The sequence below is a fragment of the Priapulus caudatus genome, unplaced genomic scaffold (genome assembly GCF_000485595.1).
Source record: "Priapulus caudatus unplaced genomic scaffold, Priapulus_caudatus-5.0.1 Scaffold997, whole genome shotgun sequence".
NCBI lineage: Eukaryota > Metazoa > Priapulida > Priapulimorpha > Priapulimorphida > Priapulidae > Priapulus > Priapulus caudatus.
This window is the reverse complement of record NW_014578058.1, coordinates 3,057-18,464: the sequence shown is the minus strand read 5'-3', so window position 1 is coordinate 18,464 and position 15,408 is coordinate 3,057. Positions and strand designations below refer to the sequence as shown.

Genomic DNA, 15,408 nt, shown 5'->3' with positions numbered 1-15,408 from the left:
GGTGTGTAGTAGAACTCTTTTTGCAGCTTCCTTTAGGTGTGAGCGTTAGTTTATTAGAATATTGTCTTTCGATCTACGTTGATTCCAAGCTTCACTGTTGATAGGAAATGGTGGAGAACATTCCTTATTTTTTGTGCTGAATTGATTTTAGAAGCCCTTTAGTAGCCAGAGTGTTGACGCTTAGTTTTCTTGCTTTCCTGACATAACTTTCTCTGGAGCATGCTTTCAATGCTAATCGCATTATATCGAATTGAGTTTTTGCCATTGAGTATGCAATATCACTTCGGTTAGGCTGGAAATATTTATGGTATGTTGAAGCGTCTCAGATATGAATCTGGCTCCAATTGCTAGTATCTCTCTTTTTAATTTTGTGGTCAGTTTTCTTTACTTGGCATGCTTTACTAGATAAATATGCTAAGGTGCGTCTGACACAGTCTGTAAGATGATGCCAGCCGTGATTAAGCTGTTCAAGGTCATTGGTGTAAAAAGTGATCAATTAGAGATTGCTAGTCGCGTAAGTCGCCGTAGGTTATTATTAAAGGAATGCCACAGTTAGTATGAGCTAGGATCAGTGTACAGGATGTGAGGGCAGGGTAGACGGTAAAACAATTCTCATTGCTAAACATCAAGAGCTAATAAATACCGCGGAAGATGAATATAAGATGATATATATATTACCGCGCAATCGGATAAAGACGTGAATAATAAAGTTATTTATTAGCTCTTGTAAACATGCATAAAGCTCGTTAGACAACACACCATTATAATATTGCTACTATACCTGTTTTCATGAAGACATTTTTATTTTAACAGAATAAAGTTTCTTTAAATACTCTAGTCGAAAACAAAGCTAAAATTTAGATAAAATCGATTTTATATATTTAAGATTTTTATAAAATCGTTCAGTCTAAATCAAAGATCTTTGATCTAAATTAAAACCATTTATGTTACAATTTCGCCGCTGCGCGGCGCTAGTATCGGATCGTGGGGTTGGTATCCATTGGAAACGAACAGCTTGGGCGTTTGCGCGCTCAGTTACTCAGTAGTCCGTTTGCGTCACTATGCTAGCGTATAAATTTTATACACGTTCTTCGTCGTTAGCACTAAAATTACAGAAAGGGTCTTTTCTAAGCATTGGTATTATTTGCATCACCTTTACAAAACTGCAGTCTGCATCACTTATATCTAGTGTCGTGAGATTGAAAAGAAACTGACGAACGCTGGCTCGGACACTGTGTCACTGTGACTGTGTGTGTCTCACGCACTGTCTCAGTGTCTGTGATCACAGGCCCTATAGTTGTACTCGCTTCGCTCTTAGTCTTATAACTATAAGTTATAGTAGCTAGGCTATACTCTTCTTGAAACTTGAGCCTTTAAGCACAGGCACTTGAAGCGTTTCAACTGTAATTTGTAAACACACGCGCCGCCATTGCGCGCACACGATACATAGAATATATTTATATTTATTGTGTCAGTGTGCGCGCAATGGCGGCGGCGTGTGTTTACAGTTGGAAACGCGTTCAAGTGCCTGTGCCTCAAGGCCTGTGCTGTGATTGACAGATTGTGAAACACATTGCCAATGTTCATTACATTTCTAATGACTTGCCAAACATTGTTTATCCTAATATTATTATTAATATAATTTATCTAATTAGTATATTGAATCGTCAAATTTCTTAACAAGGAGACAAACACCACATTTAAATTAGGCCTATAGGTATTAGTTTATTTTTACAACATGTAGGCCCCTAACAAGTTCCAAGTTTTGCCCAGTTGGCAGATTTAATCATAATAACTCGATTAGTTCACTGATTCTAGATTTAGAATTAGTTCCATAAACTGCCAGATGTGTTGAAATTCGTCATTCGATCATTTCATGCAAGATTCCAAAGTTGTGGCACACACAACACTTTTTCAAATGAGTGTGGTATCCTAGCTAGCCGCATAAATTTCTATGTAATGTGCTATCCTCTTTCTCTCTTAATTTATTAAAATTATAGCCTACAATCTATCATGTAGGCTGATTATGCAGCTTAGCTGATACAATGGTAGAGGAGGATCACAGCCACTGAAACTTTTCTCTGACTCACACAGCCTGTTGATTGCATTAGGTGAGATTTAGCTTTAAGACTATACTAATTGGAATTTGCTGTGAAGATGGAGCATACCCTCATTACGAGATGGTGCCTTTATTATACTTGTTATTATAATTTCATAGTCTACTCGTGCAGTATTGTTTTATTTACTAGTGTATGCACATAGTTGAGAGAAATGTAGTTATCAAGTAGATAACTACATACTAAGGAGTGAGTATTGTTGACATTCCAGATTTGGAAACACTTACTGTGCGCACAGATACAGTAAAGAGTTTAGTGCTTTGCAATGCCAGTTCCACGGTGCAGAGTTTTGTCATTTCTGGATGGAGAGTGGACCAGGCCAGCTACTGGTGAGAGTTCACCCTCGCCTTGGTTGCTATCTATCATTTGTTGTCGTCGAGCTCCTCAGCATTGCAGTCAGTAGCTTTACGATCTTTGCAGTCGGTAGCTTTACATACTTTGCAGTTAGCTAGCTTTACGTCATTGGATTACTTATGCAGTCAGTAGCTTTACCATACTGGGTAGCAGTCAGTAGCTTTACCATACTTTGCAGTCAGTAGCTTTACGATACTTTGCAGTCAGTAGCTTTACGATACTTTGCAGTCAGTACATACCTTAACGCGTGTAATAGGGCACCGACCTGAGTCTAACCACTGAAGCCCTGCTTAGAACGGAGCCGCCACCTGGTGGTGGGGAAGGCGAACTAGACGTGGCATCGCTGGTGACGATACGACCGAGTGAAGGCTGTCTCCAACCACAGGAGAAGATCACGGTCTACTTCTGCTTCCACCCACGGTACTACGCGCGCTCTCTGAATCTATTGACGCAACGAGAGTGGATGAAACTTCACCACAGCACTGACAGCTAGTGCCGTGCTGAGAGAAAATCACCAAGTATTATCACAGTATCGGGCTCGTGGGGGGGGGGCGTCGTGGCTCGGTTGTCTGCGGCCGTCTTGCATTTTTGTGATGTGGTGACTCTGAGACCGTGTGAATTTCAGGATACGCACCTCGAAGCATGGTTTTAAGAGTCGTACGAAGATGCCTGCGAGAAGGGACTACGTGCTGTTTGCGCGCGTGAACCTCATAGGAAGCGATCATGCAGCGAAGAAAGGCAAGAGTTATCATCTCTTAATGAACTAACCAATTACCATGCACATTAAAATTGTTTAAAAAATGTCTCATTTTTCAAGCCATTTCATTGGGTGGCAACCTGCCATCCTGAACTAAACCAGGTTGGGGTTTATTCTGGCTCATAACATTTTACTATGCAATCACCAGGTGGCTCTGTGGAGGTGTGTTTGACTGGAACAGCACTGCCCATACTCGTCTCCTCTTCAGTATCAAAGCTACAGTTTGGCACGTGTGACATGTCAGAAAAGGTTAGCCGGACTTGCTCACTGAGGAATGAATCGCCTCTTCTTCCAGTAAAATTTAGGTAAGTATCTATCGCTGAATGAAAAGAGACCCCGCCGGGGTCTCTTTGAAATGATCCTCATTTTGATGGAAGTTAACAACGTCAGTCGACAATCGTCGGTTTTGTTTCCGTCATTATTGAAAATTTTATACTTTTAGGTTTGGCAAAATGGCTCATTTCACCTTTGAGCCGAGTAGGGGAAGAGTCGAGCCTGGTAAAACCTTAGAAATCTCCATGTGTTTCAATCCCAGTCAATACGGTAAGCATTTCATTACGAATGTGAGATTCACACATGTATGTTTGTAGAAGGCAAGGAGACCGATTGATGTAGACACAAACGGGCTGTAACAAAACAAAGCGGAAACTGTAAAATAATGCAGTAAAATAACAATACGAAGTAACATGAGTGCAATAAATGTAGACGTCACGAAGCCAGTACACGCATCTCTTGTGAACAAAGATATAAGGAACATAAAGAACCAAACACATGTGACTTGCGGAAGAAGATCACAACGCCCTCTAGGCTGGAGAAGATTCCCCCATGACTAAGCAATGATTAAGCTCCTTCCCGCAAGTAATGATTCACCCTAGCCATCTAACCGCCTGATCGATGACTGCGATTGCAGGAATCTTCCGGACCAGCGTTGAGATTGAGATTCTCGGCACGGCCGTCGCATCCTCCGGGAGGCTGGGCACGGAAGCCGTTCTCGCCGTGCCCGTCAAACTCTCCGCGACCTGTCAGTCTAAGCTGAGGAGGAGGGAGGAGAGGAGTCCAGCGGTCGTGCATCCGGATGAACGCGCACGCAGCATCCGTCCCAGCAACCCTAGTCAGCCCTGCAGGTAAACCATTCAACATGCCAGCACAACGATCTGTCTGTGAGTGTGAGCAGAACTTCGAGAAGTTCTGCCGCCGACTGTGTAGAACTCAATATTCCATATTAATTAATTAATTAGTTTATTAATTATTAATTAATTAGTTTATTAATTATTAATTAATAGAACTATTTTCCTTCAATGTGCGTTCACCGTTATGTCATGTGTATCCACTGTTAGATGGGCGCCTGATAAAAGCCTGCGGTTTGCGTTGCAGGACGGAGCACACAGGATTGTGGCGCTACACATACACAGATCCAGACTATGCATTTAACAATGAGGAATCGAAGGAGAGACGTGCACATAAGGACCGATATCAAAACTACATTGCAGGTAGTGATCAATTCGAAGTGTGAAATTTTACAAAACACGTGTGCTTCAAAATCACGTCGACACACAGAAATTGCAACAAACCAGCTAAAAGTCTTGGGTTGTCTTTCTAGATGATTATTATATGATGTTATCATTATGATATATGATAGATACTTGTGTTTATGTAGCACAGATACAGGGCTCTAATTTCTCCAGTTTGAGGACTAATCCGTACGGATTTGTTCCTTCACAAATGAGCAAATCCGCTCAAAATCTAAGTAATCCGTACAGGGTAGGCTAAATTTTACTATGAAAGAAAAAATTGCATGCAGGACAAACCGTCCTGAATAAAATACTTTAAAGTTAAACATTGCTATTTTAGCGTTGGGAGCTCAGCATTTTATTGTACAGATTTTTCAGATAGTTGATTGAAATGCTGTATAATGGCTCTGCATCCTTGCATAAGTTCAGAAGCACTATCGGCTCCAAGGGCACCTATAGCTTTTTCTCAGCTCATCCTTTCGAAATGTTGTTTAAGTACGGATTCAAACACCACCTCAGTCGTCAACTGAGTTATTGCTGTCAATAACTGAGCGTTCACCCATCAGCTGAGTGGTAGATTTTTAAGTAATCTATACGCATTTCCTTCAGGTTTCCTCATGAAATCCGTAACAAATCCGTAGGGTATTTTACCCTAAGGATTACCGGATTTCCTCTCAATTTCGAGCCCTGCAGATATATGATATCCATATATGTTGGCAGCCATGTTTATCTGTTGCAGATGTGCGTTGCAGACGCCTGAAGAAAGAGAAAGAGCTCGAGCAACGAAATGTTGTCAGTAACACTGACGTAAGACTGAAGCCTAATTCTACAAAGAAGAAAAAGCAGCCACCTAGCCGTTACAAACGTAAGTAATCTACCATCGTCGTCATTAAGAGTGTAATAGTATAATCTTTCAATTTCTATTGATAAATAAGAAATAATGCTTGTAAAAATAATGCATTAGTTTCACGTATAAATTAATAGGTATGGATGAGTATCACTAGTGCGCTCTGTTTATAGGTCGTGGGACCGCACGCGACACGGATGATGTCTGGACACCTTCAGAACAATCGTCTCAGCCGGTGAGTTAACGTGTAACATCTCACAGCCATATACGGGTGGTAATCTTACGATCTCTCGACAACCTATCGTGATACGACCACCGCCGGTGAGCGAAACATCTTATGAGGGGTGCGAAAGAGATGGAAGCAACCGGTAACCTACCAGAAATTTGGCTAATTAAGATGCATTTTGGGAGCCTCACTTTCGTGCACAACATTTTCATTTCCGGCTCCCTTGTTTGAATTCTGACTTATCAATTCTCATATTTGCTCGCTATAAAAAACTTCCAGCAATTCAACTGGGGTACGTGGTCGCTCAAAGGCTATATGCCTTACTTTATATTATTACCGCATATGGGGTCGTTGTCGTATCAGGTACTACAGATATGTACCCGAGGTAGTTTTAGGTTGTTTAGTATTATGTTTATATTTTTACATGAGGTATGTTTAGGGTTAGGGTTAGGGTTAGGGTTAGTGTTATGGTTAGGGTACACTTCTGTAGTACAAGTCTGGTACACTTTGTGTATACATATATGTACCTCGGGTACATATCTGTAGTACCTGATACGACAACGACCCCTTCAGCATTATTACCTGTGTGCGTGAACACCTGCAAAAATTACTTATGAAGATAAAGCCAAAGTACTGAATCCTCTGCATCCAATAGATGTTGTCTAGCATTATCCATTCACCTGGAGAGAAATGGAGCGGAAGGCAATCAACCGAGCGACATGGAGGAAGTTCACCAATGACCTGTGTCTCCCAGGAGACTGAAGGGTCTAAGAGAGATATTATATCCCTCCCAGCATGTGTAAATTCTGTGTATCTCGTAGGTGAGAGTTGTTGAGGCGGGCTACAAGGCAGTGGCCAGCACACAACAGGAGATAGCTGACTGCAGGGTGAGGCTATCCCCGGGTCAATTGTACCAGCTGAAAATTGGTGAGCGAATTAATCAACAACGGGTTCATATGGACAGGATTAAAATGTGATATTTTGTCAGAAACACAAACAAAATCTTTCATTAGGAGATATACTTACCGGGTAAGATCTACGTACGGATCGCCTTTTCTTTTTGAAAAAAGGAAATACTTTTAAAAGATTGGTATGCCACTATATAAGTGATTGCCTTGGAATCACGATATCTGCTTAAACTCTGCACTTAATTCTTCCGTACGTACCGTGTATTGGAGGCATATAGGTTTATAGGGATACCATACTGTCAATATGAGTCCTATTAATGCTTTTTCTTACAATTTTCTTAATGGTATTTTTGAGTAGGACCAGCAGTGCTGGACTTTGGGGAGATCTGCGTACATTCAACCATGACGAAACAGTTGACAATCACCAATAACTTGACAACGCACGTCTTGATGGAGATTAATGTATGTATAGATCACATTTATTAAAAAATATTCGCAAAGTTATCGTAAAATCCTGATAATGTATATAACACAATTCATCACTGCACAAATCTCAACTATCTCTTGGTAGTTGGAAGGAAAAATAATCAAGATTAAACTATTGTGTTACAAATGCAACTGTACGTAGCATTACATGTGAAGTTTAGTGTTTGTATGACATATGTTATCATGTTATCATGCTCCACTGGTTACTGCTGTTGATGTGTAGTTAGATCTGGGCTGGTACATCCGCACACGTGACAAAAACAATAGAACGTTTCTCGGTGTGGTTTGTAGGAGGATTGCGCCGACGTGTTTAGAGAGAGCGCTCTATCACACGTCATCTTGCCTCGCAGCGAGACAACGCTGCCAGTAATACTAGAGCCGGAAGAGAAAGGCATGCTCTGCAGGTGAGGGTGCAAGCCACTGACTGTACTACAGAGTAGTAGCATAAACATAATATATACGTACATAATACATACATAAATTAACATAAATTACATTAATACGTACATATCAAGAGTCCATAGTAGAAAAATGTTCTATTTATAAATAATAATAAAAATAATAATATAATAATAATAATAATAATAATAATATTATAAATTTATACATTTTCTATTATGGACTCTTGATACATATACTGAAGCATATATCTTTACTCAAAGACATGCCTGCATGCGCGCAAGCAGGCACGCACGTGTGCACACATACATAGCAAGGCTTTTGTATACTGAACATGCGTATGTATAAATGTACATCAGTATACATGTATGATTATTCATGTGTGCGTGTGTGCGTGTAGGCAGTGCATAGACATGCACACGCATCAGCATGCTTCGTGCATACACACATGTGGGTTCTACTGTATATATATATATATATATATATATATATATATATATATATATCAAGAGCGTATAAAGAAGGACAAGATCTTTCTAGAAGGACAAAGACCTTTATACGCTCTTGATATATATATATATGTATATACATATGTATATGTATATATATATATATATGGATGTGAGCGTTCTACATATGTATATCAGGTGCGTGGGTGACATGTCTCAGCTATCGTTGATTGCGTGTATACAGGTGTGTGTCGTACACGTTGAACGGACACTATCACGACAAGGTCCAACTCACAGCAGACGTCGTTCCTGTAGCTCTGCAGCTATCTGCTACCGACATCCTGCTCACGGCTACTCCAGGGATGCCTCCCCATGCAGGTAAACGTTGTATATAGGGGTGGTATCCCTATCAAGGACTGCACCTGCAGCAGTTTGGATCTATATCGCATTATGTGGCCTGCTGTCAGACACGAAAGTAGTATAAAGAAGTACAAAAGTAGTGCAAAAGAAGTACAAAAGTAGCATATAAGAAGAGAACTTTTTCTCGGAGCCCGGACCTCTGTGCACTGCGTACGAGATGGGCCCATAGGTGGTAAAAGTGGTTGAATGCTGTGTGTGCATGATTTACTTATATTGGTATTCCTGTTATTAGCTTTTATATTATCTGGGTTCGTCTCTTCCCATGACAGAGTTCCGGTCTGTAGTCACCTTGTACAACCGGCGCAACCTGGCGGCAGAATTTAGCTGGGTGCCTGACATTGGTGACAATGGAACGTCCTTCTCCGTCCGACCAGCGGTGGGAATGGTGGCGCCCTACAGCGGCCTGGATTGTGAGGTCGTCTACCATCCAAGCTTCGCCGGCTTGACCGACGGATACTTTCAATTGCAGGTATACCCTATATTATCCACGTGCATTAGTGTGATTGCGACAGTGTTGTTTAGTGTTCACTGTTGATTTAGTTCTATATGCTGAATTATATATAATTGTATATAATTGTATATTCATAGAATTATATATATATCATTTTTAATGTCATTTGTCTTTTTCTGTATGTAATGTATTTATTGCTGTTGATTGTTCACTAATGTTTACTCGCCTTGAAAATGGTGGTGTATGGTAACCAAGGCGTTGTTATGTTAGGTTCACCATGGCAACACACTGTACCTGCACTGCGAGGCGGAGTATAGAGGCAGCACTGTGCAGTTAGCAGAGCGTAGCCTGCACTGTGGCGCTATCGCGCTGAATCTGCGCACACTACGCACGGCAGTGATGCACAACACTGGCACACACAATGCCTACTTCCAAGTTTGTATCATCACTTTGTTTCTGATCAAAAATAATTGTCGTATTTATGTTAATTTTTATTTGATTTTACAAAAAAATAGCTGTCGTGTCAATGCCTTAATGATTTTATACTAGCATCACTGCAATGCATACAGAGAAAGGCTCATGCAACATATTAAAATTAAAGATTTGTATTGAAACTATATGTAGTGTTTAGTAAAGTTAATTATGGGTGATACTCCATTAGGAGTGTTTCCAACTTTAATGTCATTAATGGTCATAATAACATATATATATATATATTTATATATATATATGGTCATATATTAGTTTGTGGTTTAATGTCATTTAGGTTAGGGTTAGGGTTAGGGTTAGCGTTAGGATTATCAATCATTAATCATTAACGATATCAAAGTTGGGAACACTCCTAATGGAGCGTTAGCCAAAGTTATGAGGATGCAATCTTGTTACGATGGATGCAATCTTGTTGATTTCAGATCGTGAACCCAAACCCTGTCCCCAACTTCTACATTACTCCACGGGAGGGTGTCGTTCCAGTCGGAGGGTTTGCCGAATTACGCCTGGAGATGGCGCCACAGACTGTGTTGAGGTTCGACACTCGCGTATTCATTGCCGTGCGTTGTGGGAAGACTCTAGAAATGCGCATTGGTGGACGTGTCGAGGCGCCCTCTGTTGACATCGATACGGTAATGTGTAAACATGTGGCAGTCTAATAAACCATTGTTAGTTAAGTTTAGTTGTAATAGCTGTAATAATAATTATTATAATTTTAATATTGTCAGCTACAATCAGCGATCATTCGGTTTGTTTAACATTTTAGTCTACCATGAGATTGCATCTTCCACATACAAAATTACATCTCGTTTAATTAGGTTAGTGTTAGGGTGACCATGTGATATTATTTGGCCAATCATAAGGGAAGCATGTGGAATGATCTTTGGCACATCACCTGTAGATACCATAACATAACTGTGGTCAACTTCATATTACAATAATTACGATACAATTATTACGACGATATTATTTTAATAAACATGTTCACTTTTCAGCCCAGTTTCAAGTTTGGCGGCGTCTGGTGTGGATCTGAGATACGGCTGCCGTTCAAGCTGAGTAACCGGGTGTGTGAGTTATCCGCCGTCACTATCTAGACCGCCTTCCCTCCCTCAGTTACTGCTGTTGCTCGCGTTTCACATGCGAGCACAGACTCTCGCCTAGACGCCATTTTGGAGGGTGCAGGGAGATGGCCCAGCTGTAGATTTCAGTATATCTGTGTTGCACAGACTCACCTAGCCGCCATCTTGTAGGATTAAATATGTATCCAAGGAGATTTTCTGGCTGTAGATCTTTGTGTATTTGTGTTGCGTGAATTCTTCCCTGGCTGCCATCTTGCAATATTCAGCGTCCTGATATAGTGTAGTTTTAAAGTCAACTTGCAGATTCTACTATGCAGTATTCTTGCTCACCCCTCGTAGCACCTGATATATATATCGACATGTGAAATGACATGCTAACATAGGTGTTCTATCTTCACCTTGGCAGTATATGTCATTCGTAGACTTGCTGGACATTTGGAGTCAGCGTTTATCACGTCTTTACAGGGAAACACGCGTGCGCAGGTTGAATTCGACTTCACGCACTACCGAGACTTCTCTCTTACTCTGGACGACGCCACCGACTGCGATGGCTGCCAGGAGGAGGGTGTCGATGGGAGCGTGGCGCCGGTCTACACGACTGAGCTTGCCGCTGGCACCTCCATCGGTGCAGAGCTGGTGTTTGCGCCGACCGAGGTGTGTCAATGTCCGTGAAAATCAATCCTAAAAAATACATTCACAGGCTCATTAAATAAGTTCATTCGGTTGGTAGACTAATAGATCTATCTGGGTTAATTGTTACTCAACCGTGAAAATTGAAGTGAAAATTGAAAACGTACAGCTGACGTTTTGAACTGTGACGAGGGGGGATACAGACTCAGTCACGTGTGGACCAAGCTGCTATATAACCACTACACCATCTGCTGGTCAAAACTGATAATCTTCAGTCAGCTTTGAGAAAGCCTCCTGATAGGAGGCGAAACGTCAGCTGTACGTTTTCAATTTTCTACATTCACAGATATTAATAAAGATTTAAATATCGAAAGTCTTAACGTTTGAGTGAGAAGTTTTAACACGTTTACTAAGGACAGTAATATATCAAGAGCAGATAAAGAAGGAGAGCGTACAAGGGTAAAATGCTGAAACCATGCTGCAGTATTAATCGAATTAATAAACTTTTCCCGTTTCGGCGAAAATACCAGATTTTCACCGCTCATTATCTCAGCGTAGGGGCATCGTAGAGACATGCGGTTTGTTTTATATGAACAAGGTAAGACAGCTAATCAATAATACTGCAAAGGATCGTCAAAATAAAACGGGAAAAGTTTATTAATTCGACTAATACTGCAGCATGGTTTCAGCATTTTACCCTTGTACGCTCTCCTTCTTTATCTGCTCTTGAATATATGTATAGTGTCTACTCTATATGTCTATATATTTCTGTGTCTAGCAGGAAGGAAAAGACGAAATATGCACGCGAAAAACCTGTATAAACACGTCTAGCTTGACCAGACTAGGAACATTATTCAAGGCATTGTGCTTACATTGCACAGCGGTGTGAGTTCATCGCTCGTACGTCTGCGTTGCAGGTTGCTTCCTACGACTTTCTCCTGCCTGTGATGCTTAACGACAGCATTGCTCCGTCTCCGACTCCGACCCCGTTCCCTCCCAGCCCGGCCCCGATCGCGAAACGCCAGACCGAGGCCGCGCAGCGTCCGACAGCGCCCCCTACACCTTGCAGGCGCATCATCGCGACGGCACTGAGGTGCCCCCTGGTGGTGTCGGAGAAGGAGATTGAGCTTGTCGTGCCACAGATGTTCGACGGATGCAAGCGATCGGTGAAGAAGGTACGGTTATTGTCGCTGTGGCGACGTTGTTGCATCCACAGTTGCCGTAGCTATACCCATGGAATAGCTGTTTGCAATGTGTTATGATGATTGCAAGAATTTAGACAAACATGAATATTTTTCTTTGTCACTATACAGCTGGATCGTGTGTCATCTACATGCCTTCATTTAAATCCTCTAATCACAATACATCGTGATGGACATACACATAATTATTGAACGCTTACTATCAAAAATAGTATCACCAGGAACAGCATTCTGTCGATCGTGAATTGCTGTTGGCATTATATACCCGTATTGCTATGAACTGTTGAATAAGCAAAGGCTCGTAATATTATGCTTTGCCTATGAAAGCAAATAGCTTAATTGTCTACCTTGATATATTTTTTCATATTTCAGAACGATTTTCTTGGGTGAGGTTAAACGCGGTGTTCTTGTATTTAACGCTGTCTACTATTTTGCAGGACATCACGGTGCGTAACCCGGGAGGTGAGAGAGTTGAGTGGCACCTCGATACCTCTCACCCACTCCTACAGCAACATGTCTTCTCTATCTGCGCAACAGATGGAGCCACCAGCGGCTGCCTGGCAGCAGGAGAGGCTGTCACCTTGACCATGACCTGGACAGGTTTGCTTAAACATTTGACCCTGACCTTAACCTTTGACCTAGTTCAGTTTAATGTCCACCATTGAAATGAACCCTCTGACAGCAGACTATATTTTACTTCTTCCTCATCTTTTTCTTGCGTGAAATTCACCGGGATCTTGTCTAATCAAATGATGCATATGTTGGCTAGTTTATAAGTTACAACATGATCCCCATCCTTAATGAATCAGTTAATGAATTAGTTAATGATTGTTAATGAATACAGTTAAATGAATGTTAATGAATATACAGTTAATGAATCAGTAAGCATGACTAATTTCATTATAACAATCGGTTTAACGACATTCATTACGCTTACTGATTCATTATGACCTTACCAGAGATGCCAACCACTACGATTTATCCGTATTTTATACGAATTTCGTTTGCATTTTTACCACTACGACCAGTTTGCATACAACTACCTACGATTTTTAATTAGCGATGGGTACATAAAATCTTTTTTATGATAATTTCAAGCTGTTTTTGTTTCACTGCTCTTCTAGGTCTCCATCTCTGCATTATAATTCACTTGATTAATACAACTATACTAACATGCTTTTACGTCGTCGCAGTCTAATACAGTGTGAATCTAATTATCATCTTTGTGGTCTCTCTAGAATCGGCAGGAAGAGTTAGCATTCTCGGCAATCAAAATTTCGCGGGGGCATGCAGTGCCCTGAACGCCCCCTAAACATAAACTTGGGTCACTGGCGTGGACCGCGCTCGACTACAGATTTCAGATATCCTCACACTACAGTTTGCTCAGAAAAGTGTTGGCATCTCTGCCTACATCAATTATGTTGCCTTCGTGCTACTGTTGCGATTACACACAGTTTTCTGTGTGGGCAGGCTAGGGGAACCGTGGCCTGCAGTGTTCGGTGTTTGATCACGGAGCCACGGGTTTTCCTGCCCGCGAGGCGCGGTACTCGTAGGGAAAAAAGAAATATAATTAGTGCAGGCACGATCCAGGTTCGGGGCCGCTTCGACGGCCCGCTAGCGTCGCGTCTCATCCGCGCTCGGGAAGCGTCAAGTGCTGATTAGCTACGCGCGCGCGCAGCGCTACAATCGCTAGCGTCACCTCCGTAAACAAGTCGAGAGGAGCAGCTCGTCGCCCGAAGTGGTCGAAAAAATAAATAAACCGGGAGCTATTCGACGGTAGGGCGCTCTACTAAAAGCCTGCATGAGAGCGAGCCGGCCAAACGTCATTTAGAACTATAGACGCTGATGTCTTGCGCGATGGTATTTTGGTCTGGCTGCATGAGTTCGCCCAGTCTCTGTATGCCCAAAGTATAGTATAATTCTCCGCTCCTTTCATGTTATTTGAATTCCAGACATTCCCTCCTCCCTTACAACTTTAAATTTTGAATATCTAAACACTAAACAAAATTTGAACAATCTTCCTATGTCAATGTCACAGTCTCGTAGGCAGTGTGTTACTAATAATGTGTAGTAGTCGTGTAACTTTGTAGCTGAATCGGCATCAAGTGATTTGACGAGTCAAGCTTGTCCAAAGCTCCCTTGAAGCCGCACGTGATGTAGTGGCAGTAGATTCACATTGGAAAGAGACTACCACTACCAGTGAAACTCCCACACTTCAACGCATGTCCGCCATCTCTGCCGCTCGCATTGTCCGCGTGTGATCCGTGATCCACAAAACGCCGTCTCAGTAATCTCTCCATAGGGTCCTGATGTCCCCAGCGGTATACTGCAGGAATGTACCAATACTGGGTAAGTCTGGTCACGGTTAATATATCTGGAATATGTACCCTCTGGTAACTATCCTGATAGGTTAATGGTTTAGGGTTTGGGTTAAGGCGGAGTATAATAGGCGTAGGCGACTGTCCTAGACTTCGTTTAGTGGAGTAGGGGAGGTACTGGTCGGCAGCTGGGTCCCGACTGAGTCGGGCTAACGGTATAACCAAAGGCATTTTAACTATTATAATATATATAATAATATAATATTAATATATATATACACACATATATATCAAAAGCTAATATACATAATATATATAATATATATTATATCTGTATATGTATGTGTATATGTGTATGTAAAAGCGGCACAAAGCAAAGAGCCTGTGTTAAAACTAGGAATGTCGGATTATTCTTTATTAACTAAACCAACCTGACTATCGTGCAACCTGAAGAACCTTTCTATCTATATATATATATATATATATATATAATATATTATATATATATCAAGAGCTAATAAATATGCATTAAGCTCTTGATATATATAATATTCGTCGCGTTGCCGCGGTTATGTTGGTGATAACCACGTGAGCACATCATAAATTCTGAATAGAGGTAACATTATATCATCTGTTAAGCGATGTGAACATATCGCGTTGAACATAATACGGGCGTATCCTAATGGATTCGTCTCTAATGTGTTTGTTTTAAAGCGATAGCTGCTTGCTACTTTCAACTATATCATAAGATATATAATATAATAA

General features: G+C 41.3%; 1 protein-coding gene across 1 annotated transcript in view; it reads left to right on the top strand.

Moving 5' to 3' along the window:
• The window catches only part of LOC106814884 (cilia- and flagella-associated protein 47-like), a 22,320-nt gene that overhangs the window by 6,739 nt on the left and 173 nt on the right, over positions 1 to 15,408 (top strand). The window contains exons 3-21 of the mRNA XM_014819258.1: positions 2,728 to 2,891; positions 3,097 to 3,209; positions 3,377 to 3,533; positions 3,671 to 3,771; positions 4,139 to 4,352; positions 4,603 to 4,718; positions 5,479 to 5,604; positions 5,760 to 5,821; positions 6,634 to 6,739; positions 7,079 to 7,182; positions 7,498 to 7,610; positions 8,299 to 8,432; positions 8,744 to 8,943; positions 9,196 to 9,360; positions 9,837 to 10,046; positions 10,410 to 10,478; positions 10,959 to 11,147; positions 12,041 to 12,298; positions 12,763 to 12,925. Of these exons, the coding sequence (XP_014674744.1) occupies positions 2,728 to 2,891; positions 3,097 to 3,209; positions 3,377 to 3,533; positions 3,671 to 3,771; positions 4,139 to 4,352; positions 4,603 to 4,718; positions 5,479 to 5,604; positions 5,760 to 5,821; positions 6,634 to 6,739; positions 7,079 to 7,182; positions 7,498 to 7,610; positions 8,299 to 8,432; positions 8,744 to 8,943; positions 9,196 to 9,360; positions 9,837 to 10,046; positions 10,410 to 10,478; positions 10,959 to 11,147; positions 12,041 to 12,298; positions 12,763 to 12,925 (2,764 nt within the window). The remainder of the gene's footprint in view (positions 1 to 2,727; positions 2,892 to 3,096; positions 3,210 to 3,376; positions 3,534 to 3,670; positions 3,772 to 4,138; positions 4,353 to 4,602; positions 4,719 to 5,478; positions 5,605 to 5,759; positions 5,822 to 6,633; positions 6,740 to 7,078; positions 7,183 to 7,497; positions 7,611 to 8,298; positions 8,433 to 8,743; positions 8,944 to 9,195; positions 9,361 to 9,836; positions 10,047 to 10,409; positions 10,479 to 10,958; positions 11,148 to 12,040; positions 12,299 to 12,762; positions 12,926 to 15,408) is intronic.